The sequence below is a fragment of the Poecilia formosa genome, unplaced genomic scaffold (assembly GCF_000485575.1).
Source record: "Poecilia formosa unplaced genomic scaffold, Poecilia_formosa-5.1.2 Scaffold557, whole genome shotgun sequence".
Lineage (NCBI taxonomy): Eukaryota > Metazoa > Chordata > Actinopteri > Cyprinodontiformes > Poeciliidae > Poecilia > Poecilia formosa.
The window spans coordinates 69,574-95,444 of NW_006800496.1; the positions used below are offsets into that span (position 1 = coordinate 69,574).

General features: G+C 39.2%; 2 protein-coding genes across 3 annotated transcripts; both read left to right on the top strand.

Annotated features, from left to right (window-relative positions):
* Positions 1–2,269: 2,269 nt before the first annotated feature.
* Positions 2,270–10,127, top strand: prph (peripherin). The gene is made up of 9 exons (XM_007540730.2): positions 2,270–2,898; positions 4,427–4,487; positions 5,784–5,879; positions 7,232–7,396; positions 7,801–7,926; positions 8,014–8,234; positions 8,326–8,378; positions 9,260–9,333; positions 9,410–10,127. The coding sequence occupies exons 1-9, from the start codon at positions 2,276–2,278 to the stop codon at positions 9,470–9,472; spliced, it is 1,482 nt and encodes a 493-aa protein (XP_007540792.1). The 5' UTR covers positions 2,270–2,275; the 3' UTR covers positions 9,473–10,127.
* Positions 10,128–10,891: 764 nt separating this feature from the next.
* On the top strand, positions 10,892–23,902 carry timeless (timeless circadian clock). 2 transcript variants are annotated; one of them, XM_007540732.2, is made up of 30 exons: positions 10,892–11,055; positions 11,894–12,005; positions 12,095–12,248; positions 12,366–12,480; positions 12,600–12,662; positions 13,528–13,629; positions 13,713–13,868; positions 13,949–14,082; positions 14,820–14,907; positions 14,990–15,166; positions 15,766–15,983; positions 16,081–16,184; positions 17,089–17,258; positions 17,344–17,469; positions 17,588–17,739; positions 18,299–18,396; positions 18,469–18,586; positions 18,834–19,035; positions 19,692–19,831; positions 19,937–20,016; positions 20,135–20,258; positions 20,334–20,416; positions 20,552–20,709; positions 20,871–21,081; positions 21,203–21,271; positions 21,385–21,503; positions 22,260–22,515; positions 22,953–22,992; positions 23,079–23,161; positions 23,400–23,902. In XM_007540732.2, the coding sequence occupies exons 2-30, from the start codon at positions 11,924–11,926 to the stop codon at positions 23,528–23,530; spliced, it is 3,753 nt and encodes a 1,250-aa protein (XP_007540794.1). In that variant the 5' UTR covers positions 10,892–11,055; positions 11,894–11,923; the 3' UTR covers positions 23,531–23,902. The 2 variants fall into 2 exon arrangements, with proteins under 2 accessions (XP_007540794.1, XP_016520713.1); XM_016665227.1 differs by lacking the exon at positions 23,400–23,902 and having other exon boundaries at positions 22,260–22,516; positions 22,941–22,992; positions 23,079–23,145.
* The last annotated feature ends 1,969 nt before the right edge of the window (positions 23,903–25,871 follow it).

Consider the following 25,871-nt stretch of genomic DNA (forward strand, 5'->3'; position numbering starts at 1 on the left):
AATTTTCCTCGAGGAATTTTAGTAATCGAGGTACTCGAATCATTCGAGGAATCGTTTCAGCCCTAATATATTTCTTAGTTTATTTATTTCATAACTGTGTTTCATTTCGTGACACTTATTTTGCAAAGCTTACATTTGAAAGCATTTAGTCTGTTGCTTTAACAATCACCTTTTTAATCCAAAGAGGAAGTTTTGCTCTCCCTCCTTCAAAATAAAACTTGTCTAGGTTCACAAAACTTGCTTCATAAGTATTTAAATCTATAATATATATTTTGGTTTTGTTCTACTATTATAATAAAACATAATAGGATAGTATAAAATACTATAGAATATAACACACTACAATATAACAGGCACTTTATTACCTGTTATAAATTTTGTTTGTAGCAGCAGCAGACTAAGAGACATTTAGACAATTATTTTAACAGTAGAATGAAAGATTTTGAAAAAATTATTGTGCAAATTAAATTTGATTTATACACTGTCTGCTATTTTGTAAAAAAAAAAAAAAAAAAAGCAATAATGCATAAAAACATACAAAAGGCACTGATAAAAGCCCCTTTTGTGTAGGGAGGCATGTTAGATCAGCATTATCATCTCCATCAGTACCTCTGATGTTAACCTTTTTTTAAGCTTATGTTGATCTTTATTTCTATCTGATCATTTAGTCATGTTTTCAAGCATGTTAAGATTATTGTGCAAAAGTAAGCGTCTTTTGCATCCCTTGTTTATGTGGGTTATTTTATACTTCTGTCATCTTCGAAATAAATAAATAAGTAAATAAATGTGTTTTAGGAGAAAAGGGTGTTGGCCATGTTTAATTTGTTTTTCACAGTGTCCAAAGAGCAGAGAAATATATATATCAGTAGAAATATGGGTTATTTGCCATGATAGCAACATTAATATTGAATATTAGTATTGCCCCATATATTCATGTTGATTAATCTCTCCTTTTCTATAACTTCTATTATAAACATAATTGCTCGTTTTTGTTTCATTTTAGCTCTAAAGAGTCACTTGGGAGGAGCTAAGACACCACATTTGCCTTTAGGGCCACCGGATGCAGACCCCATTTTAAATGAACTAAGTTAATTTTGCAGAATANATATATATATCAGTAGAAATATGGGTTATTTGCCATGATAGCAACATTAATATTGAATATCAGTATTGCCCCATATATTCATGTTGATTAATCTCTCCTTTTCTATAACTCCTATTATGAACATAATTGCTCGTTTTTGTTTAATTTTACCTCTAGAGAGTCACTTGGGAGGAGCTAAGACACCACATTTGCCTTTAGGGCCACCGGATGCAGACCCCATTTTAAATGAACTAAGTTAATTTTGCAGAATAAATAATCAAATCTAGCACAGAAGAATCGTCTCAGATGGAGAGGTTCAAATAAAGGTGACATTTTCTGCTGGCACACCTCATAAAATCCTAATAAAACACTTTAAGTTTCTGACTGTAGCTCAATAAAATGTGGACAAGCTGAAAGGTTTGAATACTTTTGCAAGGCGCCTTGCTTATAACTAAAACTGGTTTGTTTAATGTCACTGAGCGTGTAATGACAACAGCCACCGCCTGTTTCTGGTGTCGTCCTCGCATCCTGCCCCAACATGAACTCATTGAACTAGAAACCCACAGCCGACCCCGCGCGCAAATGGACTTAATGGTCTGAAAACGCCAATCCTGACTGGGATTACTGGACATGGAGCTTTTTCCAAAGGCGTAAAATAACTGCAGAGTCATGGCGCCGACCCAGACGGCCGGAATATCAATAAAGTATTCCATTACTGTAAAAGGAGAGTCCGACACAGAGGCGAGAGGCAGGGAGACAAATGGACGGGGAAGAAAAAAGAATCAAATAAAAGAGTCCAAGAGAGTCAGTACAGGTTAGGATTTCAAATTCCTTATTGCCAGGCATTAAGCAACGAGTGCATATGTATATGCTGGGGAAAAAAAGAAGACAAAACTAACCAGCTAATCTGCTGGAAAAGTGACAATGAGGGCATCAATACGTGATTCAGGGAAAAGACAAAGTTAAATCTGGCTTAGAGCAAAATTATCTGATGAAAAGGATGGAGAAGTGATGATAAAGATCTGGTTTGCAGCAGCAGGAAGGAGGGAGGCAGGTCCTGTCTGCGAGGGCAGGGAGTGGCCAAAGCATGCATGGTGATGAGGGATGGAGAGAGGAAGGCTGGATGTGGGTGGGGTTAGGACAGCCGAGGGAGGGGTGAGGGCATAAAAACCTTCAGCTCTCCTCAGTCTGATGTCCTGTTGCTTCAGGAGCATCTCAGAGCCTCCACTTCTTCCTCTTTTCTCTGCGGCAGAGAGAACCAGCGCAACCATGAGCCACTCTTCGGTGACCTCCACCTCCTACAGGCGCACCTTTGGAAGCCCTCACCCCATCTCCCTGTCCTCCTACTCTCCCGTTTCCTCTCGTCTTCCCATGTCCGGAGGCCGCTACGGCCGCTCGGCTTCGCCCGCGGTGACCGCCCGCTCCACCACCTACCACCAACAGCGGTCCCGTCCCGCTCCCCAGGCCCCCCGCCTCTCCTACGACAAGGTGGACTTCACCCTGGCCGAGGCCATCAACCAGGAGTTCCTGGCCACGCGCAGCAACGAGAAGGCCGAGCTGCAGGAGCTCAACGACCGCTTCGCCAGCTTCATCGAGAAGGTGCGCTACCTGGAACAGCAGAATGGGGCCCTGATGCAGGAGCTGAACCAGTTCAAGGGCCAGTACCAGCAAGGCCAGCCCAACCGGGCCTCTGAGCTGTTCCAGGAGGAGCTGAGGGAGCTGAGGCGCCAGCTGGACGCGGTCGGCAAGGAGAGGGACCAGTACCAGCTGGAGAGGGACAACCTGGCCGAAGACCTGTCCCTGATCAAGCAGAGGTTGGTATGAAAGTGACGCATACTGACAGGCCGTTGCATCCCACAGCATTACGCTGCCACCGCCACAAACATTCGGTTTCTGTGAGCGTTTAGGAGACAAACAGACGCCACAGATAGAGAGAGAGCAGAGTCATCTTCCACTTTGCTGTTGGTGTTTTAGGGCGTGGCGCTCTGGCAGCAACCCGATGCAGGACGCTGCAGCGCATGAGGAGCTCAGACTGCAGCCATGCACAATGAAAATACGTTTTTACTGAAGTAGAGACCCACAGAAAACGATAATAATGTAATTCAGTTTTCCTAGGGATAGCATCTGCTTAAATGACTCAAGTTGTATATTTTTGGTAAAATATTCAACTGTGATGATTTAATCAGTTGCAATAAACCCACATTGTCCTCAGTCTTTGCTCTCTTTTCTATCATCATGACTTTCCAGGCTCGCTATGAGGATTTTAGCATCTCAGCAAAATCAATCCAAGGGCAGTGAAACACCATCCAGCAAGCCAAATGTATTAATAGCCTGCAGAATCTGAATGCATTATGCTTAAAATGTAGTCGCAAACCAATTGTCACATCCTTTGACTTGGAGGTTTGGCTCATATTACGGTGGCGGTGATGTGTGCAGCTCTAAATTTTTACCAGATCAAAACTCGGCGTTGTGGAGTGACTGAGGGTGGAGGGAGGGACTGGTCACAGGGTGGGGCCGGCTGAGGGACAGGCAGGGGCAAGAAGAAAAAGGGAGAGGAGACAAGACGAAGGTAAAAAAAAATAATTTAAAAATGGAGTTCAGAAAGAATAGCGTCAGGAAAAAAAATCAATGTGACTCAATAACTCCATTAGTTGTGTTCCAGTGTTCTTCTGCTGGGATGGTGCCAGACAGCCCATTAGGACAAAAACGGCCCCATGAAGCACAGCATGAATAAAAGATGAGAGCCGAGGGATGACTAATACTTTATGTCCACCTCTACACCTCGACACACACGCGCCTAATAAGTCAGAAATTGAAAGGAACCTCCTAAGACGCTCCCGGCTGCAGGACCATTACCATAATTGGATGAGGCTGAAATTTAATGAAACACTTCCTCTTCCATTTAATTTAACATGGACTTTGGACAAAAGCACTATAATTTTATAATATAATGCACTTCTTTTGCACTGCTACAGAAACGTTGTATTGAAATAATCTTTTGGGATTCCAGACAACAATGAGTGTGTGTATATGCAGCCTAATTCGGTTTGTGGCTCTGACCTCAGTGAACTGCAGACAAGCCGCATTAGTTCAACAAAGCACCTGGTGGTCCCAGTGGGCGTGCTACCAAGATGCTTTTAGCAGGGCGGTAAATTACCAGATTGATCCAGGAAGCTTTTCGCCATCTGATGTCCTGGCACCACCTTTGACAGGAAGGTTCACACAGCCAAAAAGCTTTTACACCACTCTCTCTTTCTTGAGAAAGAAATTACAATGAGATTTTAGGGCCCTGGAGGAATCTATGTAATGTTTTGAATGATTTTTTTTTTTCTCTGCTCGCAGGTTGGATGAAGAAGCCCAGAAGAGGGCGGACGCTGAAAGTAATCTGGTTGCCTTCCGCAAGGTAAACACAGAGGTCGCTCGATGAGGATTATCGTATTCTTTTCAGGGTTTATCGTGTCAGATAACAGGCTGAACGCTCCTGCTGCATGTTTCACCTCCAACACTTCCATGCTAACATCACAGTAATATGACAGGGAGAAATCTAACATGGTGTTAAATTATAAATTCAAATACTGATTCAGAGAATCTGCATCACAGCTTTCCACCCTAGAAGCACTGAGTCAAAAAGGGAGCAAGTAGCTTAAGAATGAGCTGCCTTTTAAAAATATGGGTATGGAAGTAAAATATTTTTATAAAGACTAAATAAATACAAGCACTTTCTTAACATTAAAGTTCAGCATCAAATAAGAGACTTCTGATACACCACGCACATTAATGATTTAAAAATATCTATGATCTAATAGTACCGCTAAAATAATCTGTTTTCACTCCTGAGTTACACAAACAAATTCAGTAATTTGGGAAAGAAGTTTTCAGATAAGAAGCACGTAGACGGTAAAATTAAATTTGCTGCAGATGTACAGAGGGCCAGAGAGTTGGCAAAGTAACGGCAACAGCACTTCAGAATAACAATACTCAAATAAAATAAAACAATAGGATGCAGAATTTTTTATTTATTTATTTTTTTTGTGGGTTTTTTTCTAAAAGTTTAACAGAACCACAATCCTCAGCTAGGGCATGAAATACTTACAAATCTTCTCTCCAAGAACAGACAAATGCTGCTGCATACACTCACATACACACTGCAGAACAATGGAAGAAAATAAAAATTAACCATCATACTTACAGCTGAGAGTAATGGAACAAAAACTACCAAGAATGTAGATTAAGATTTATCTAATCTAAAACAGAATGGTAAACCAGACTCTTGTAAAATATCTAGGACTTTTTTAAGGTGTATGAGACTGATGATGAAAGATGTAAACACCAAAATCCTTCGAATATATACAATATTATGTAGAAAATTGAGTTTGAAAATGCCCAATAAGACGCCATGCTATGAAAGAAAGATGCCGAAAATGCATAGACACACAGTCATAATGTTCTTCATCCTGACAACTCATTATTTGACAGAAATATGAAGGACTGATAAGGCTCTTTAGTTTAACAGAAATTTTAATATAAATTATATGATGCAAATTAGTCAGATATTCCTGGATGGTTGTGCACATGAGACGTGTGTGTGTGAAACCACATGGGAGACATGAAAAACCATGGGAGGAGACTGAAACTCCTGTTAGCTTCTAGAGTTTCGTTCTCACACTTTAACTTGCTTTTCTTCTTGTGAAACAACCAGGATGTGGACGACGCTACGTTGTCCCGTCTGGAGCTGGAGAGGAAGATTGAATCTCTCATGGATGAGATTGAATTCCTGAAGAAACTCCATGATGAAGTAAGCAACGCTTCTTCTGATCCACTGGACAAAAGTACTTTTATGGTATATGTGCAATCTCGGAGTACAAATAAATAAAAATCACTCCGAGTTAAGCTAATTTCTAACTAAACCCTAAATTAACTATTTTAAAATATTTGCCAGAACTGGACTGTTACCACCCAAAATATTATACAATCAACTTGAAGTAGAAAATACTTATCAATTCTTATACTTTAGTCTTCACTTTCAGGTGAATTTTTCTGTCTTAGTTCATAAAAAGCATGTGGTAATATCCCTTTTTATTGCTCAGAATTTGAAAATTAGGTTTTTGAAGCTGTCTTATCTTACCACATTCCTTTCACATCTCACCTTGTGTTTGTTTGCTTCAACCTGTGACGTCACACATAAAGTAGAGGTGAACATTTTTGACACAACGCAATAAAAACATGCAGTAACTTGATAAAAAAAGAAACAATATAACATCAGACATATAACTTTATGTGCTTTTGTTCCTGCATCTGTGTTGGAAAATTACTGCGGAAAACATGGCGCTGTTTCAGAAGACACAGCGCCTCCTACAGGCCGAATTAGGAGCAAGTTTTATAAATGAACAGCTTCATTATTTTTTATTTCTCTCTACTAGATAATGTCTACTTTCACTGAATTAAAAATAACAGGCAACAATTTCTACTTTAGACAATAGGAAAGATAAGATGAAAGTATTCAAAGTTAGCATTTTGTATTTTTATACAAAAATTCAAAACACATTATTTTTAGTCAATGGGAATGAGCGACCCCTTGTGGTAACGTTCACATTTAACACTTGAACACGTTTCTGTTCACAGAGGTGAATGATGATGACTGAGCTGACTGTCTGGTTCACATTAAATGATTATGTTCCTTTATTTTAAAGGCTTATTTCTTGTTTTTAAAAGCTGTCTGAGATGTTGGTCAGACCTCAACTCAGTTATTTTACAGCAAAAAGAGAAACTATAAAATACAATTTGAGATTAAGAATCCTTTGTTCTGTTTGTAAAAAGCACTCACAAAAGTGTTTTTCAATACTTTCTTGACATTAGGAGCATCTTAGATTGAGATATCTAGTCATGCCAGATATCTCATCCATAGACATTTTACTCATTTTAAAAGGAAGCTTGAAAAATGGGATTCTTAGTGTTTTGTATTGTAGAAATCAATCTGCCATCCATCAAATTAAGTAATATATGATATGACAATTTTGTTTTAGTTGTGGCTGTTTCTGATAACATGTACTGAATTAAAAGATGTTTTGCAAAAGGGCGTGTGCGACATCGCAGGAATCAACACTGATTTGTACCTGAATCCATTTGTTTTGAATGCTTCCCTTGCAGGAGATTCAGGATGTGCAAGTGAGTGTCCAAACCCATCAGCTGAAGATGGAGGTGGACAGCAGCTCCAGGCCGGACCTGACCGGCGCTCTGAGGGACATCAGGGCGCAGTATGAAACCATCGCCATGAAGAACATGCAGGAGTCTGAGGAGTGGTACAAGTCCAAGGTGGGGTACACAAACGCACGTATACACTGAAACGCTCGTTAGTTTACACTGTATCAAGTATTTTTAATTTATATCTTAGTAAACTTGAAATAAGACAAAGTAACACAAGTAAAGTTTATAGGAAGTTGTTTTCAGTCATTAATTGCTTATTATTGAAAAAAAAAAGATTATTTCACTTATCACCAGACAAGTGAAATAATCTGTCAGTGGAACTAGTACTATTTCATCCATATTAAGGAATTACTGACTCAAAATAATCTCCTATATCTTGCCGAAAAGCTACTTGTAAGTTAGGCTTGTCTTATTTTAAGTGAACTGAGATATTTTCACTAGAAATACTTGGTAGTATTCTGTGTTTCAGCAGGGTAGCTTTGTGTGCTTAATTTATTTTATTTTTCTGGCAGTTTGCGGACCTGACTGAGTCTGCAAAGCGCAACACTGACGCTCTGAGGCAGGCCAAGCAGGATGCCGGTGAGTCCCGGAGGCAGATTCAGGCTCTAAACTGTGAAATTGACGCCTTGAAGAACACGGTAAGAGCAAACGCAGATCCTGGCTTCTACATGTAAATTCATTATTCCTTTTTGCTTAAAGCCGCTGCTCCTCTCCTCTGTTCCCAGAACGAAGCTCTGCTGAGGCAGATGCGTGAAATGGAGGACCAGTTTGGCGTCGAGATCGGCAACTACCAGGACAATGTAGGCAGACTGGAGGACGAGATCCGCCACCTGAAGGAGGAGATGGCGCGCCACCTCCGGGAGTACCAGGACCTCCTCAACGTCAAAATGGCCCTGGACATTGAGATTGCCACTTACCGCAAGCTGCTGGAAGGAGAGGAGAGCAGGTGGAGCTGAAAACCTTTCATCTTAATTATGGGCACAATATTCAATATTTAGACTGTATATTTTAATGATTAAAACATTTTTATCTCACAGGATTTCTGTTCCTATCCTCAATATCGGTATGAGCAACCACTTTGGTGATCGAGGTAAGACGCCTTTCGCTCTTCAAGCTAGATTAGATTAGCAGTTGAAATCTAATCAGGACTAATTTCTTGTTTAGATGCAAATTATTTTGGTATCAGAAAAAAAAAAGTATTTTAAAAATATGCATTTTTTGAAACTGAAATTACAAAATGATGGCAACGTTTTTAAGCTCAAGTTTGCATAGCCTTGTATTCATTGGTTTAATTTTATTGTTTTCAAAGCAGCTGCTTGTTCATCTCAGAAGGAAGATTTGCTGCCCCACTACTTTAAGGGTTAAATCAGAAAATCAAACTATGTTGGGCAAACTTTCACTTTTTTTCCTAACCCAGTCATTTAAAACTCATTTTCTTACTGTAAGCAGCTTCCTTGTAGTTTATCAGGTCTGTGTGTGATTGATGGTTTGTTCTTTAATTATCAGTTCTTGTCTTTGCTGCGAAGCTCCATCTAAATGTAAATTCTTACGTTTGTACAGCTCTGGGAAAAGTTAAGAGAGCACTTAAAATGATCAGATTCTCTGATATTATACTTTATAGGTATATGTTTGAGTAAAATGAACATTGTTCTTCTATTTTATGAGCTACTGACAACATGTCTCCGAAATTCCAGGCAACATTTTAGTATTTATTTGCAGAAAATGACAAAAAAGATGCAGTGCTTTCAGACCTCAAATAATGCAAAGAAAACAAGTTCATATTCATTTAGAAACAACAAAACTAATGTTTTAACTCAGGAAGAGTTCAGAAATCAACATTTGGTGGAATAACCAGGAGGTTTTCAATGGGGTTCAGTGCAGTGGACTCTTCATTTTTCCCAGAGCTGTTTATAAAAATGAAATATTACGACAGCAGCTTTATGTCGCTCTTGGGTCTCACTGTCTTTACAGACTATGAAAGAGCTCCGGACACTCACGGCAAAAAAACTGTGGTGATAAAGACCGTGGAGACTCGAGATGGAGAGGTAGAAGGATTTATGACATAATCTGACGATTGGGTTCTGAAAATCCACATTTCTGATTGTGTGCTTTCTTCACCAGGTGGTGAAGGAATCCAGGAGGGAGAAGGAGAGCGACTCGGGAAAAACCGACAAGGACGAGTAAATGTAAACTGTGATGATGGATGCCGTGCCATCATAGGAACAAAACAAAGTGAAAAAAGTAGAAAATAATAATTCTGGCAAATTTAGTTTTCATTTCCATTAGTTAGGCTGTATGTCATTGTCTAGCAATGTGCTGTCTCAGCATAGGTGCCGCGTTGGATGAATCCCTTTGGACAGAGTCACTTTGGTGCTATGGATGAGTTGATGAGTTGTTCAAATCCACTTCACTACTGTACCACTCGAGGCCTTGATTTACAGTTCAGTCCTGTGGAAAACTGGACAACCGTGCATTTACAGCAGTGAAGTGAAGTACTGACTGAAACGGGTGGCTTAGATAGGAGATATTTGTAGCTGGAGTTATAATGTATGGATGCCTTATAGTAACAAACCTGCTGACACTGCCCTCTGGCCAACACTCCTTAAAACACAGACTCAGATTATTTAAAACCGTTGGCTTTTGTTTTAGAAGCTTTGCTATCCTCTCATTGTTCAGTAATGTGGATTAGTTCATGAACACGCAAGACGGAAAGAAAAAAAACGCTGACACTGAAAGTATGTCCGACTACACTTCTGCAGAATGTGCTTTTCAATGATGTGTGACTCTGGCACGAATAACGAAAGAATATGAATGTGCAAATAAATATAACTGGAACAAATGTTTGTTGTTTGTGTCCTTGAACACTTTTAAAATATCAGCTATTTTACTATGTGTTTTTAGTATCCTTTTGTTAAAGTAAAAGAGGATTTAGAGAGCAGGGTGAGAAAGGAATATTACAAGTTAATTAACTGCTTCTTATTTTTTGTGAGTTTGGGTCATAACTTTAACATATTTAGAAATATAGATTACCACAAGAGTTTCAGTTTTGAACATGCTTAATTTAAATATTTTTTCCTTAATGGGCTTTGATGGGTGGAGTTGATCTGTGGTTTGGAAAGGGGGACATTCAGGGGGAACTGCTTGCCCAGGGCGCCATCCATCAAAGAACCGCCACTGCTCCAGACTGCGATTCATGACGTCAGGTACAAAGTAAAACTGTAGAAAATAAACAAATATAGAAATGCCAGATTACTTTGACCTGTTCACAATTAATTAAATATATGTCCGTTTTTTTTACTTGTGTGAAAATGAAATACAAGTGTTCAACACTAAATCGTCTCATTTTTTATAATCTTGAGGTTGGCTTATTTTTCCCTCGGGCAAAACTGATAAGGAGACACATTACATCAAAGTAAATATAAACTCTATAGCATATAAAAATGCGGCGCTTTCAGACGTGGAGAGTCAGACCATTATCTAGTTTAATCAAGTTATTTTAAATACAGTCATCAAACTTTATATTTTTTATGTATCACAGAATACCCACGGTGCCTGAAATACTAAACTCAGGGCACAAAAACACAGACAAAGTGACGAAGCTCCACTTCCGCTTTCTGAGTTTTCACTCTGTTGGCGCGGAACTTGTGTCCGATTAGAAAAACAGCAGGTAGATAATAACTTTACAACCGGAGGAAACTTCAAACTTATCCACTGACTGGTTATAAATTCAAACTCTGGAGCCGAATAAAACCCGAAAGAAGTTCTTGGTATGTTATTTTTTCGACTGCGTCGAAGTAATTTATTTATTTAGGAGACATTTTTGTTATGCTGTAAGCTAACCTCTCTACACCATACAATGGTAGAAAGTGTGAAATGTTACTGTCTTATTTCTCTATAGAAACCATACCGTAAGATAATTTGCTGTTTATGTCTTTATTAATTAGCTCCGACGTTTTTTTTCTTCATTTAAGTCATATTTGCGGAGCGCATAGAATAGAAAAATCCTGTATTGTCCAACTCAGTAAACCAGGTGTACCAGCAGGAAGTTTGAGGTAAATGTAACCATGCATATTTAAACTAAGGTAAGGATGTCGTATAATAATAATAATAATAATAATAATAAAGGGTATTGTACATTTAGAAATAACAGTAAAACATTACCTGAACACAAGTCAGAACAGAAACATTCCCATTGTTCCAAGTATGTGTTTATTTTAAATAAAAATATAAAAGGCAGTTATGTACCAATCAACAAAAAATAACTGGATGTATCTGATCCAGCTCTGTAGTTATAATAGAGAGACTTTTCAGATTGTTTTTTAATACCAAGGACTATAACATATAAAGTAGAGGAAAAATATTTCTTGCTTTTGTATTTTTGATATTAGCACTTTGAAATCCACCAGAAAAGGAAAGAATAACTAGAGTCCCTAACCTGAATGTGTTATTAAACTCAAAATCATGCATCAAACTGCATGTTGTTATCTGATGCATTTATAGATCCAGTTTAGGGGAAATAGACTGACTATTAATCACAAATTAATCTCTGAATAAAACACACAACATGATGTTCTTTTTTCCTAATCATTCTTCTGGATTCATCAGGTTGGCTGATGGTGCATAAACCCATTCAGGATGAACTGTGAGCTTTTGGCAACATGCAGTGCTCTGGGTTACCTAGAGGGAGACAGTTATCACAAGGAGCCTGACTGTTTGGGTGAGTAACTCATTTACTCAAACATTTAACAAAATGGCCGTTCTCTGATCTCAATCGGCTTTCCTTAAACTTTTTCCCCTCTTGTACAGAGAGCGTTAAAGACCTGATCCGGTATTTACGTCACGAAGATGACACTCGTGATGTTCGGCAGCAGCTCGGCGACAGCCAGATTGTCCAAAATGACCTCCTACCAATTATCGTTCAGTACAGACAAGACAAAACCTTGTTTGACGCCTGCATCAGGTATGACTTTCGACGCAGCTTTACTGGTGTGGTAATATCTACATTTGTGTTTGCAGTGTATTGGATCGAACAGAAATGTGAAGTTAGAATGGTTTTTATCCTGTTTTCTCGTTTCAGGCTCATGGTTAACCTCACCCAGCCTGCCATGCTGTGTTTTGGTAAAATCCCAGATGATCCAGTGTTCAGGCAACACTTCATGCAAGTCACATCTCATTTGCAGGCCTACAAAGAGGTATTTTTATAACATTGCGTTATAAACTCTGAGTACATTGTCCTCCAATTAAACCTCAGTAATTTGAATTCTTAGGTTTTAGTCTTTACTATATTTTTGCACTTTGTTTCTGTTTCAAGGCTTTTGCCAGTGAGAAGGTGTTTGGGATTTTAAGTGAGACTTTGTACAACCTCCTTCAACTGGTAAGTCAGTAGAAAAATGTTTGCATACAAATTGAAAATCTAAATTTTTATCTCATAATAACCACAAACTTCAGTGGTTTTGTGGGGATTTTGTGTAAAAGACCAACACAAGGTAGTGGACATCTGTGAAGTCCAAGAAAAATACATTATTTTCTGTTTTTATATAAATAAAAATCCGAAAACCATAGCAAACATTCAGAAATAAGAAGAGTTAACGTTTGTTTAATTTATTTTTGACAAAAGTGAATAAACGGCATCGTAAAAACACAGCAGACATGCATCATCCCGAGCTTTGAACATTTCACAAAGCGATATGTGATCCATAATGTTGTAGTGGAAGAATTAATGCTGCCAAGACACGACTGTCCTCTTAAACCGACAGACTAGATAAGGAGAAGTTTAATCTAATGGAGAAATAATCTGCGATAAATCCAGGATTAGACTGGTTTCTAAACATAAACATACAGTTAGAGCTGGAATGGTTTAGATCAAATCATATTCGTGTTAAATGGCCTAATCAAAGTTCAGCCTCATGAAGGCAGTTGCTTGTACTGGATTTTATGTAGCATTAGCAAAGGGACCTGAGAGAGGACAGAACACATAATATGCATTTTCAGATTTTTATTTGTAAAGGAATTAATTTCTTTAAATATTGTTACTGTGGTCTAATTTGAATTGATCTGTCATATAAAATCACAATAATTTTAGCCTTAGTTTGTAGCTTGAAAAATGTAGAAAAAGTTGGAGGAAGGTAAAAACTGTTGCAGGGCTTTAAAATGCAAACATGTTTGTATTTTCAATAAAAAGACAGTTCCGTTTTGTGATGGTTTCCACTGCTTTTCCTGCTGCACCTTCACTCATCCAGGATTGGGAGCAAAGACAGGACGAGGACAACCTGCTGATCGAGAGGATTTTACTGCTGGTCAGAAACGTTCTTCATGTGCCAGCAGATCCCTGTGAAGAGAAGGTTTGACTGACAGCTGATCCTTTACTCTTCCCTTCACCGTTCCTCTCTCGTCGTCTCACCTGTGGTCGTCTCTCTGCTGACAGAAGGTGGACGATGACGCCAGCGTACACGACCGGGTGCTGTGGGCCGTTCACATGAGCGGCTTTGACGACCTGGTCAAGTTTCTGGCGTCTGCTCAGAGCGAGCAGCAGTGGAGCATGCACGTGCTGGAAATTATCTCCCTCATGTTCAGAGACCAGGTGAGGCGTTGAAAGCCTCTCCGCCTTTTCAGTCATGGATCTGCAGGCGAGCTCAATATGGCGCGTTGTGATTTTTGCAGACTCCCGAAGCGCTGGTGAGCGCCGGTCACGCTCGCTCCGCCGAGGAGAAGCAGAGAGACGCTGAGGAGCTGGAGGCGCTGAGGCAGAAGGAGCAGGCGGAGAGACGCTCTCGCACGCTGCAAAGAGGAACCAGGTAAAGACGAGCAACGATAAAAGTATCCTGCAGCGACGCTGCAGGTGGCTGAAAGTTGTTCGGATCATTCCCCCGCTTTTTTAGACGCATTTCAATTGAAAACTTTTCTATTTCTTCATCTTCTAAATGAAGAGAGTGAAACATTTGATGCTCTTCATTTTCAGTTTAGTATAAATCAGATTAGAGTCTTTGATGCGTCATTATCATCTTAAATTGGATTTAAAACTTCTGACTCCATTTAAGATCTTTCAGGACATTTAGCAAACAAACATTTCGTTGTCAGTGTTTGCTTTGTGACTTTCAAGGACTGAAATAAAACTGGAAAGGAATGGCCTGAAATATATTACTATGTTAGTGAATTTGTTTCCATTTTTAAATTAATTTATGGACATTAATTCACTTTCCGATAATGTAATGATTTATTGAGAGGCACTGTGGTTTATCTTCATGCACTTGGAAGCAATGCGCTTGTAGAAATAACATCAAGATTCATGAAACACAATCAGTTACTTGTCTGTAAAATCAATAATTTATATCTTTAAGTCTTAGTTAATGTGTTTTCCATGCAGGTGGTACAGCACAAGACCAGGACTTTATTTAAAATCCGTCATATTGTTTTACAATTAACCTTTATTTTCCAGACACTTGGCTTCCTTTGCCATATTCTAAGGATCTTTAGATTTACTGTAGCTCATTTTTTTTATGAGTTTTGAGTTTTGTGTTGCGTTTTCTTCCAGACATTCTCGCTTCGGCGGATCTTTTGTGGTTCAAGGCCTGAAAGCGATCGGGGAGAAGGACGTGATCTATCACCGAAATCTAAACAATGTGAGTCATCGACCATGCAAGCCCTCTCCTCTGCAGTGAGATGAGAAGACAACAGCTCACGTCTTTGGTTTCGATCTTGTAGTTCAAACATTACACCCACGACCTGGGAAAAGCAGTGAGGCGTGTCCCTAAGAGGAACCGGCAGGCCCAGGACTGCAGGGACAAACGGCGCTCGGCGCTGAACGTTCGGCTCTTCCTGCGGGAGTTCTGCGTGGACTTCCTGGAGAACTGCTACAACCGACTCATGTACCTCGTTAAGGTCGGTGAGGAGGCGCGCGTTTCACTTCCACATGATGGTGGCACAGTTGATCCCTGTGGTGAACTGAGAAACTTTTAACTTGTTTGGAGAACAGCAGAGAGCTGGTATTGCTTTCTGTCTTATGTATTTCTTTGCTCACTTACATCTTTAGGTTTTTTTCTGGTATTTAACCACTATGGGAATATCTCCTGTAAGAGTGTTTATTTTATTTCATCATTTATTTATATACTTTAGAAATTTACAATTTATGCATTAAAACTGGATTGAAATTGACCCAAAAGATCAGAAAATCAGAGTTTGGAAAAGTGATGTTAATAAAAATGTACAGGCAAGCTAGGTTTATTTAAAATCATAGATTTATTATTATACTGCTTTTAAGTGTGGAACTATTGTAAACCTTTTTTTTAAACAGTGAAATGCTGTTTTACTAAGAGCACAACATTGTCTTTTTTTTTTTTTGCTACAATGAAATTACAAATTAAAACATGAAGACATCGTGATTCCTGAACAGAAATATACATATCTACTTTCGCTTTATTTAATTTTAAATAAAACATTTCGATGAGTCACACTGTTATTTATATCTCTGTCTTTTCCAGGAAAGTCTAATCCGCGAACAAACGCAGCAACACGACGAGACCTATTACCTCTGGGCGCTCAGCTTCTTCATGGCCTTCAACCGTGGCAACGGTTTCCGTGCCGACCTCGTCTCAGAGACCATGTCCATTCGTACGTTTCACTTCATTGAACGCAACATTACCAATTACTATGAAATGTTGCTAACGGACCGCAAAGAGGCTACGTCCTGGTCCCGCAGGTAAAACCAGCTGGACAGATCACAAAAATATTACAAATTCACGACGAACAATCAGTTTTTTTTTTTCTTACACGTTCAAACCTTTTGTTGTTTTTAGGATGCATCTGGCTCTGAAGGCGTATCAGGAACTTCTGCTAACCGTGAACGAAATGGACCGCTCTGCTGACGAAGGCATCCGTCAGAGCTCTAACGTCATTAAAAGTGAGATGCTGCTCAGTCAGATTAATAGGGCAGGTGTACGAGCACACGTTTTTAAAATCACAATAGATCATTTATAATTACATTTAGATGTAGCGGGCTTTTCTTACAACTTTGCATAACACAGAGTACTTTACAAAAATTAGAAGCAAGCTTCCTCTATGCCAAAAACCAAAATAATAACAAAAAAATAGCAAGAAGCTAAGATGTTAAATGTGTCATTGTGGACCAGATAAAATGCTATCATTTTTCTATGGTTTATCTACATTGTTGCACATATGAATATGAACAAAATGAAACGAGAACAGTTATTAAAATCTTTCTAAAACTAATCAAATTAACATCGGCTAAAGTTATACATCAATGTTATTTGTATTTAAATTAATAAACATGATAATAAAATTAATTAAATATAAATATTTCTCATCTAAAACCTAATTTAAAAGTAATCTGTCAGCATAATGTGTTATTACCTTCTACCTTCTGAGTTTATGGATGTTATATAAAAAATAAATTATTCTTGTTTTTGCTGTCAGGCAGATTGTAAAATTAGTGAAGACTGTTAATTGGACTAAACAATGAATAACAAATGTGAAGCTCAGTATTTATTATGGAAGATGACACAATTATGCATAATTGGGCTGAACTCTGACCACAAGATGGCAGCAAATTGCTTTAAATTTGGCCTTTACTGTGTGTGAAATATGCATCAACCGGCTTTGGTGGGGCATCATTTAGAGCACCTTTGCTTCGTAAAGACATAAGACAGGTGAATTTGTGGCAGTGGCCTAACGGTGGTTAAAACTGTAGAAAAAAAGCTAAATTAATACATTTTGTAAACCTGGCAGCATTCTCAGCCGTGCTTTGTGTTTTACTGTGTACTGATGTCTGAAATCTCCTCATAAAGGCAACATCTTCTACCTAATGGAGTACAGAGAGATTTTCCTGACCTTGCTGAGGAAGTACGACGAAACCAAGCAGCCTCTCTCCTACCTCAAAGACCTGGTGGAGTCAACGCACCTCTTCCTACGAATGCTGGAGCGCTTCTGCAAAGGCCGGAACAACTTGATCGTTCAGGCGAGTTGTTCTTTGCTCCTGGTGGTTTCCTGGGTAGCTTGGCGCGTCTTTGAGGTGCCAATGTTTTCATCCTTCATGTCTTCAGAGGAAGAAGGTGAGGCGGAGGAAGTCTCAAGCTAAAAAGAAGCAGCCGGCTCAGGAGTCGAGTCCAGAGGTGCTGGAGGAGACTTGGAAGACTGTTGAGGAAGAGCTGAGGGCGACTGAGTTTCAGGTTGGTGCCAAGACTGGCCTCTAGGGGGAGCAGCAGCCAAACGCTAATCTGTTTACAGTCAGTCCAGTTTTCTGACAAAATGAGCCGCTCGACGTGCTAACTAAGTTTTGTCCTCTAGCTGTCGGCGTCGTTGACTGAAAGCATCGTGCCTTTTGACGCTGCGTCAGAAACGCCTCTGGAGGAGCAGCGAACTGAGGCCATGGTTCGGGTGCAGGACGCTCTGCTGGCCCGACTGGGACCTGAAGCTCTGGCGCTGCTGCGGGCCGCCAGGTCTGGACCACATCCATGTTTCACCAGCCATAAACTGATCGACGATTCAGTCTTTGAAGCAAACTTTAGCTGGTTTTTTTTCATTTTATAGCGACATAAAGACAAGCAGCTAGTTGTAGTTTTTAAGACTTCAAATAATCTAAATAAACTAAACGGTAACAAATTTTGCTGGACGATAAATTGTTCCAGTAGTTATTGCATTGAAGTTACAATTTGTTTATTTTGAGATGATTTTTGAAATAATATATGCGTAATGGCACGTTTAATTTTGTAAAAAAATAAAATAAAATTTAATCTCTTTACAAGATATTTTAAATATCCAAAGTAAAACACAACAGAAACCGTAAATAAAATGGATTATGAAGTTTCTGTAAACAAAATTGCCTTTCATAAACTATTAAAGCATCAGAGTGGAAATTATCAAGCTCATTTTTAATTTATCATTTGATTAATTGATTATTGCAACAGACTTAATTATCATAATATTATTTAAACTTTCATGTCAACCAGAAAGGCATCAATTTACGTAACTGAGTGTATTTACTTCTGCCTGGTTCAGGGAAGTCTGGCCCGATGGCGACGTGTTCGGCTCATCTGACGTTGAACCAGAAGAAGAACTGGATCTTCTCAAGCAGATCTTCCAGGCCAACCTGCCGAGTGAGCTTTTAACGACACGTTTCTCCCTGTTTTCGCTCTTCTTTTAATTTAACTTTTGTTTTTGTGTATCAGGGCCTCCTCCTGAGACGGTTGCTGAGGACGACGATGAAGGAGCAGAGCTGGAAGAGGAGGAGCTGGAGTCTGTCCAGCTTTCTGAGAAAGAGTTCAACATCCTAGACTTTATCAAAAGGTGAGGGAAGGAAAGAAAAGTTTCTGGTTTGCGCCGAATTTAAGGCTGCCTTCAATCTGCTTCAAAAAAAGCAATAGAACGTTATTTTGTGGACATCAAGAGTACAATAGTTCCTTACTAGAGTAAAGTATTCCTGATTTACTCTGCCTGGTTCAAAGCTGGCATCTTAAACAAAGCTGGCACCTTCCAAACAAGACATTTGCAGGTCTTGTTTGGAAGGTTTCACCTCGTCTGTTTGCTGTTGCAGGTTTGCCAACCCCGGCATCGTGCGTTCGTATCTTCTCCTCTTGAAATCCTACTCGAAGAACACGCCTCACACAAACCACTGCGTAGCTCGCATGCTGCACCGCCTGGCCGTCGACCTCAAGATGGACGCTCTGCTTTTCCAGCTGTCGGTCTTCCACCTTTTCAACAAGATCCTCAGTGATCCCGCCGCAGACGCTTACAAGGTGCAGCAATTCTCTTCTGTTCTTTGTTTTCTTTTTTGTTTCTTTGGCCGTTTCTTTCTTTAATTATTTCTTTTTTTACTTTTTTCCTTCTCTTTTGCTTCCTTCTTTACTTTTTTCTTTTCCTGCAACCCTTTTTCTCTTTTTCCCTTTCTTTTGTTTGTTCTTTCTTTATTTCTTACTTTCTTCCTTTCTTTTTTTCTTTCATTCTTTACTTCCCTCCTTACTCCGGCATACATTTTCTTTTCTTCCTTTCTTTTTTCTTTCCTCACTATGCACTCCCTTACATTCTTCTTTCCTTTGTCTGTCATGTCCTTCCTTTCTTCCTTTTACCTTTCCATTGTGTCCTTCATTTCTTTTGCTTTCATTTTTCTTTCCTTCTTTGTTTCTTTCTTTATTTCTTCCTCTTTTTTTCTCTTTCTGCCTTTTAGTCTTTCCTTCCTTTCTTTCCTTCCATCCATTCATCCATGTTCAGTAGGTAAAGCGTTCCTACTGCAGAAATATCAGCCATGAATCCGCGGTGAACTTAAATATGTGATATAATATAAAGGACTGGATTCCCTGCATAGGTCAGTCTGGAGTGAATCTCTGAGTCCTGGATATGAAGCCGATCGTAGATCATATTCTGGTGTCTAATCTTTTCTCCTCTCCCTTCACAGGAACTGGTGACCTTTGCCAAGTTTGTGCTGAAGCGTTTCTTCGCAGTGGCAGCTCAGAACAACAAGGCTTACGTTGAGCTGCTCTTCTGGAAGAACGTGGGCGCTGTGCGCGAGATGACCGAAGGCTACACCAAGGACGGGTGTGTGCTCTGCTCTGCTTGCATTTATGAAGTGTATGCCTAATCTGATGCAACTATTAATCCCTAATCTAACGAGTAATCTGTCATTGTAATTAAATATTTCAGAGAGGGAAAGAAGCCATCTTGGACTGAAGAGGAGGAAGAGGAGCTGCGAAGGCTCTACATGGAGCATCTTGACTCTGAAGGTTTACTTTTTCGCATCTCAAACATTTTTTTTTTTTTCCGTCGGTTTGTCGTCTTGAAAATGACCAGACCAGGCTGACCTCTGAACTTTAACCCCTGACTGTTAATTTTTGTGCACAGTGCCAGACATCGTGGAAACGGTCATCCAGTTACTAAGCAACAGCAACCGCACACGGCGGCAGGTGGTGACCCAGCTGGTGCACATGGGTCTGGTGGACAGTGCTAAAGAACTGAAGAAACAAAAGTATGCAGTTTGACTTGGTTCTACCAAAAAGTGTGTAGAAAAAATCAGAAAGCTTCTTTATCGTTTCTCTCAAAGGAAGGGCACTCAGATCGTATTGTGGACCGAGGAGCAGGAGCTGGAGCTGCAGATGCTGTTTGAGGAGTTCAAAGACTCTGACGGTATTTGGAGGCTTCGTTCTCATCACCATGCAAACTGCTTGATTTCCCACAGCCTGTCTGTGTTTTCTGCAGCAGCTCCCATCTGGGATTCTGCTTTGACAGGTGAATGATTTTAAAGTGGTTGTGTTGACGCAGATGTTCTGGGTAACATCATGAAGAAGCTCACGGCCAAGCGCTCTCGAGCACGCATCGTGGACAAGCTGCTGAGTATGGGCTTGGTGTCCGAGAGGCGCCAGCTCCACAAGAAGAGAAGTCGCGGAAAAAGCTCCGGGAAGAGCTCCGGAAAGGGCATGGTAGGTTTCCGTAGGTCTGCTTTCTAAAGGTATTAAAAAATAAAATAAAATCATCTGGCCAGAAACTCACCGATCGTATCTTCTAGGCAGCACATTTCTGTTTGTGTGAGCCTTACGCCCAGTTATGTATTTTATTATTAGATGCTTAATTTGCTTTGCAGTCTGAGGAAGACTTCCTGGCTGAACTAACTCAAGGCCGTCCAGATGAAGATGCAGATGAAGACAGCGAAGATGAAACGGATGATGATAGTGAGGAAGATGAAAATGAGAGGGAAATACCGCAACCTGTCAGAAAAAGGAGACAAGACTTTAACCTGACAGCAGAGAGCAGAGCAGAAATCAGGTCCATGGCAAACGCTCTGCAGCAGGAAGGTGAGATTACAGCTTCTTTAAGTAATGATTAAAACGTTATATAATAAATTATTGTAGCATGGAAAATTAATTCTGTTTCTTCAGCTGAAGTCTGGATTTGTCATATTTCCTCTTATCAAAGGCTTGTCCGGACCGCTGTTGTGGCTGCAGAGAAGTTTAAACAAGACGGCAAAGGACAGAAAAGACGACAGTGAGTGTGACTGGTTATTCACACGGATTGCTCTCATTACATCTTGCAGCAATCATGAGAAAAGTTCATTTATTTAACGCTGCTGCTGCTGCTGCCCTGTTTTCTTCCCCCAGGTCCGTCACAGCCGGTCCCACTTGCCCCTTTTTCAGAGGAAAATGAAGACGCCATGGAGAACAGGAACTTCCTGAAGCTGCTGAGCAAACTGGGAATCAGGCCTCCTGAAAACGAGCAGGTGGGTTCGGATGATTGTCCATTATTAGAAACTTCAGCTTCCTGTTTCAGCCAGTAATTATGGGGTTTATATTCTGTTTTGTTTTCAGTTACTTATGTTGTCATACAGTAAATAAATTTAACTTGCAATAATGAGTTTGCCTCTTGCACAATAATGACTGGAAATAGGATTTAGTTCCTCCCCGAAATGGATTGATGGATGGATTTATCTAGTTTGTCTGCTTTTACTTTATTTAATGCATAAGTAAATAAGTTATAACAACTACATAAATTATTTAAATATTTTTTAATTAAAAAAAAATACATTAATTCAACATCAGTTTATATTTTTGTCTCTTTATTTAAATTAATAAATGAATAAATTCAGAGTTTTCTCCAGAAATTTGCTGAGCCCTTTGCAGGGTGTTCATCCAGTGGTCTGCTGTGTTTTTGAGTTAAAAAATGTTTAAAGTTGACAGGAAATTTTAAAATATCACTTGGTAACTATGTGTTGTTGGAAGACTGGAAGATTAATACCTAAACAACTATAAAATCTTTAAAAAACCAAAAATAAATCAATGAACAATGCTTAACCTGAACAAGTAAAGCCTGAAATATACAACTGCTCACAAAATAAATGAATTATTTAAGTGTTTTAGTCATTGAAAAACAATATCAAATATTAAATAAATGAAATTGTTTTTTTGTTTTTCCTAAATTTTGTTTAAGTGTTTAGAAATTTATGTCAACTTTTAAAAATGTGTTTTGTTGTAATTAGGAAACTTTCTGGAGGATTCCAGAAAACATCAGCAAATCTCAGCTTTTGAGTGCGGCTGCAGCGTTGACCCCTGCAGAGGACGAACCTGAACACTCAGAGGAGCAACAAGGGCCCAGAGAATCACCAGAAGAACCACAGGACCGGGCCGAGGAGGAGGAGGAGGAGGACGAAGAGGTCTCAAGTGAGCAGAGAGCTCAGGCTCTGAGAGCCCTGCTGCTGGCGCGCAGCAGGAAGAGCCACTCTGCAGAGGATGCAGGTACAGACGGAGGAGTCATCCTCGACTCCGTTTGATTTCCCACACGACAGAAAACCTGCGTAGCCGCTTGCTTTTAACTGTGCATGTTGTGGAGGAAAATCAACTTTAAAAGCTGCAACACAAAACCACAAAGTTAAATAGAATTAATGCAAATTGACTCTGTTCCCCTGGAGAACCGGCAGATTAAAATGAAGGCAAATTTAAAGCAGCAATTCTGATTAAGCGATCTTTAATAGCTCTATTAAAAAAAAAAAAAAAAACTGCAGCTAAATAAACGTCCCTCCAGAGTATTGGAGGTAAAAGCGCCCCGCTGGAGGTGTTTATTATAGAAATGAGGAAAATCTTCCTAATTTCAAAGAAGTAGAACGTTACACTTTCCCTCTAAGATCATCTGTCGTTCCTCTGAACTTCAGTGGTTTTGTTTCTTTGTGTTTCAGACTCTGCTGCTGCTGGTGAAGCTAACAGTCTAACTGAGAGGTAGAAAATCACCTTGATGGTATTTATCAATAAATAAGTTTTTTGAATGTTGTTCATTTTCCACACATTTTGTTCTGATCCTACAGATCCCAGGAGAAGACGTCAACCAAAAGAAGCAGAAACAGGATATTGCATGAGGATGATGATGAAGAAGAAGAAGAAGAGAAAGGTAATATTAGCAGGAACAGTTATTTATTTTCTCATAGTTTTCTGAATATACTGGACCAGTAGTTGTTTTAATCCAAACAGTGGCTGAAGATGTTCAGTTAGAGAAAAGAGGATGCGACACGTTTTACTCTTCTGATCAGACCAATCAATAGAATCCATATTATTACTTTAATTTGTCCAAACTGCAACATTTGAGTAACACACACCTAATTTTTCTTTTTTTTTTTTTTTTTTTACAGAAAACGATTCTTCCAAGGTCATGGATGTTGATACAAATAAGGATGCAGATTCCGACACGGAGGATTTCTCTGCTCCTGTGAAGCGGAGGAGGAAGATGGCCGTAATAGACGACGAAGAAGACGAAGATTAGTGAAAGTCTTTAATGGACCACATACAGGCAGGTCCCTCATGTTACTTAGAGGGGATTCAGTCCTCTGGAGGGCCGACCAGTAGACCCAATTATTGGAATCCCAAACAGCTCGTTTATGATGTAAATATATAAATTATGTGAACCGATAATTCATGGTAAAACTTTAGAGGATTTGGTTCCGTTTCAGCTTTTTATACTTATAATTCCCGTTCTCTAGCGTTGTAAGTTCTTGGAGTGAATCGTTCTCTGTAAAATTGTTTCACATACAGTTATCTTATTTCTGGTTTAAAAGGTGAAAGTGCTTCTTTTCACTTGTACAATTTTATGTGTCTGTAAAACTGTTAAATAAAACAAAGTATCGGAACAAAAAAAGCCGCTCTGCTTCTCACATTGTGCAACACAGAATGTGAACACTGGGAGGCAGAAATGTTAAGAAAAAGTTTGTCTTAACTACACGCCATATCAATAAATGATTAAGCGTAGTCTTAATAAAAAGTTTCATTTTGCAGAATAAAAGTAAAAAAAAAAAAGGCAGAGCAGAAATCAAATAACTTCAAAGTAATTTTTTTTTTCTGCAACCTTTGCTAGATTTTCTTCCTTTTTTTTTTGGCCTAGCATGTCTGCAGGCACCGTGCACAGTGTTGTCAGTTTTCCTTCTGGGTCGGAGGCGGTGTGTTGTCGTCACATCTGGACTGCATTAGTGACTTCCTGTCACAACATCTGCTCTGCCCCCGATTCAAAGGAGACCTGGAAATGCTGCTATTAGACGAGCGCAGTAATGAGTGGGGTAATGAATTCACACGGCTGTGCCGCATATCACTCGTTCTGTATTGGGAAGGTTTCAGAGTTTAATAAATGTGGTGACTCGTCCTGTGTGAACAGAAATGCTGCAAGCTGGATTTTCCACATGAAAAAGAAAAAAAAGGCTTTCAAAGGTTGTAAAGTCCAACTTCTAGTGAATAGATTTATAGATTAGGTGAGTTCTGAGGGCAATTAGTTGCACTGGATTCAATTTAGGGGCAAAATGTTAAAGATGGATGAAAAGATGCATACCGTACTCATCAGATTATTTACTGGAAAAACAATTATTGTAACTAAGAAAAAGTGAAAAGTTTTCAGGGAAAAGGAGGGCAGTACAAACTAAATGTTTTATTTTGTTTTTTTATTTTTGAGCAATTTTAGACCATTAGCCTTACAGAAGTCCATTGAACAGCTGTTGAGAAATCAGTCATAATCTTGTTACAGTTGAAGTGATTTTGCATTTGGGCTGTCACTCGTTATTTCAAGTCAAAGCAGAGGTTACATGAACTAGGCCGGCCGTTAGAGACGCCTCCGATTATTCGTCACACTGCCTTGGGTTAATTCTCAGGGAAACGCTCCAGGTAGGGAATTTATTACTAAATAATAATTTGCCTTCTCCAGAATAGGAATGGTAATTTCCCTTTGCTCTCTTGGATTACGTAAAGAGTTTCATGTTGAAACACACCTTAAAGTCACGCTCACACTTTCCATGCGTCTGGTCTCTGACAGAGACAGAAATCTAATTTATACTGAACTGCTTCTTAGCATGAGGAACTTATACTTCTCTTAAAAATGGAGATTAGAAAATTATACGAGAGATTAATATTTTCTTGAATACTGTAATAAGAGATTTTGTTTACTAATAAATCCAAAGTAAAATACAGTTAAAGGACTTTGCATATCCACTGCACTTTTAAATAACTACAAGATAATTAACTACCTACGTGAAAGGTAAATACTTAATAAACTATACATTGGCAGGTATAGAGTATTGTTTAAATGATTAGAAAGGACTAAAACACACACATTGTCTTCCCAAATAGTAATTATAACTCAGCTTTTGAAAAGCCTTTTAAAGCGCCCTTGTAACTGTTTATTACTTAATCATTAGGTGTTAAAGTTATAAGGAGAAACAGCATTGCTATTTATTTATTTTATAAAAAGACACCATAAACCACTGAATACTGTCCAAAAATCATTAAGTAATGACATTGTGCAACCACGTATTTAACATTTAAGATTAGATAATATACTAACATCATGCATATGCTTAGCAAAGGAGCCACGCTGTTAGGTTTTATTCATCAGGCACCTTTATGAGGTTGTTTGTGTACTCAAACAACCACCTCCTGTGAGTCTGGCAGGCGCTGCGAAGGAAAAGTGCTTCTGCAGCCAATCCTTTCAGCTGCACTTCATTTCTGATCATGCCAGTGCAATCCGTCGGGGTCCTGTCTGCAGCTTTTTACTCCCCGCACCCATCAAAATACAAGTTTTAATATAAAACATAAAAAATATAGCATTGATTAAAATTTCCAGCTTT

Excerpts from the sequence above, each read along its gene's own strand:
- prph (XM_007540730.2), top strand. The coding sequence starts at position 2,276 with ATGTCCTGTTGCTTCAGGAGCATCTCAGAGCCTCCACTTCTTCCTCTT. Across the intron at positions 2,899-4,426 it reads CTGTCCCTGATCAAGCAGAG|GTTGGATGAAGAAGCCCAGA; the intron begins GTTGGTATGAAA and ends CTCTGCTCGCAG. Across the intron at positions 8,235-8,325 it reads CTGGAAGGAGAGGAGAGCAG|GATTTCTGTTCCTATCCTCA; the intron begins GTGGAGCTGAAA and ends TTTATCTCACAG.
- timeless (XM_007540732.2), top strand. The coding sequence starts at position 11,924 with ATGAACTGTGAGCTTTTGGCAACATGCAGTGCTCTGGGTTACCTAGAG. Across the intron at positions 15,984-16,080 it reads GCTACGTCCTGGTCCCGCAG|GATGCATCTGGCTCTGAAGG; the intron begins GTAAAACCAGCT and ends TGTTGTTTTTAG. Across the intron at positions 21,272-21,384 it reads AAAGGACAGAAAAGACGACA|GTCCGTCACAGCCGGTCCCA; the intron begins GTGAGTGTGACT and ends TTCTTCCCCCAG.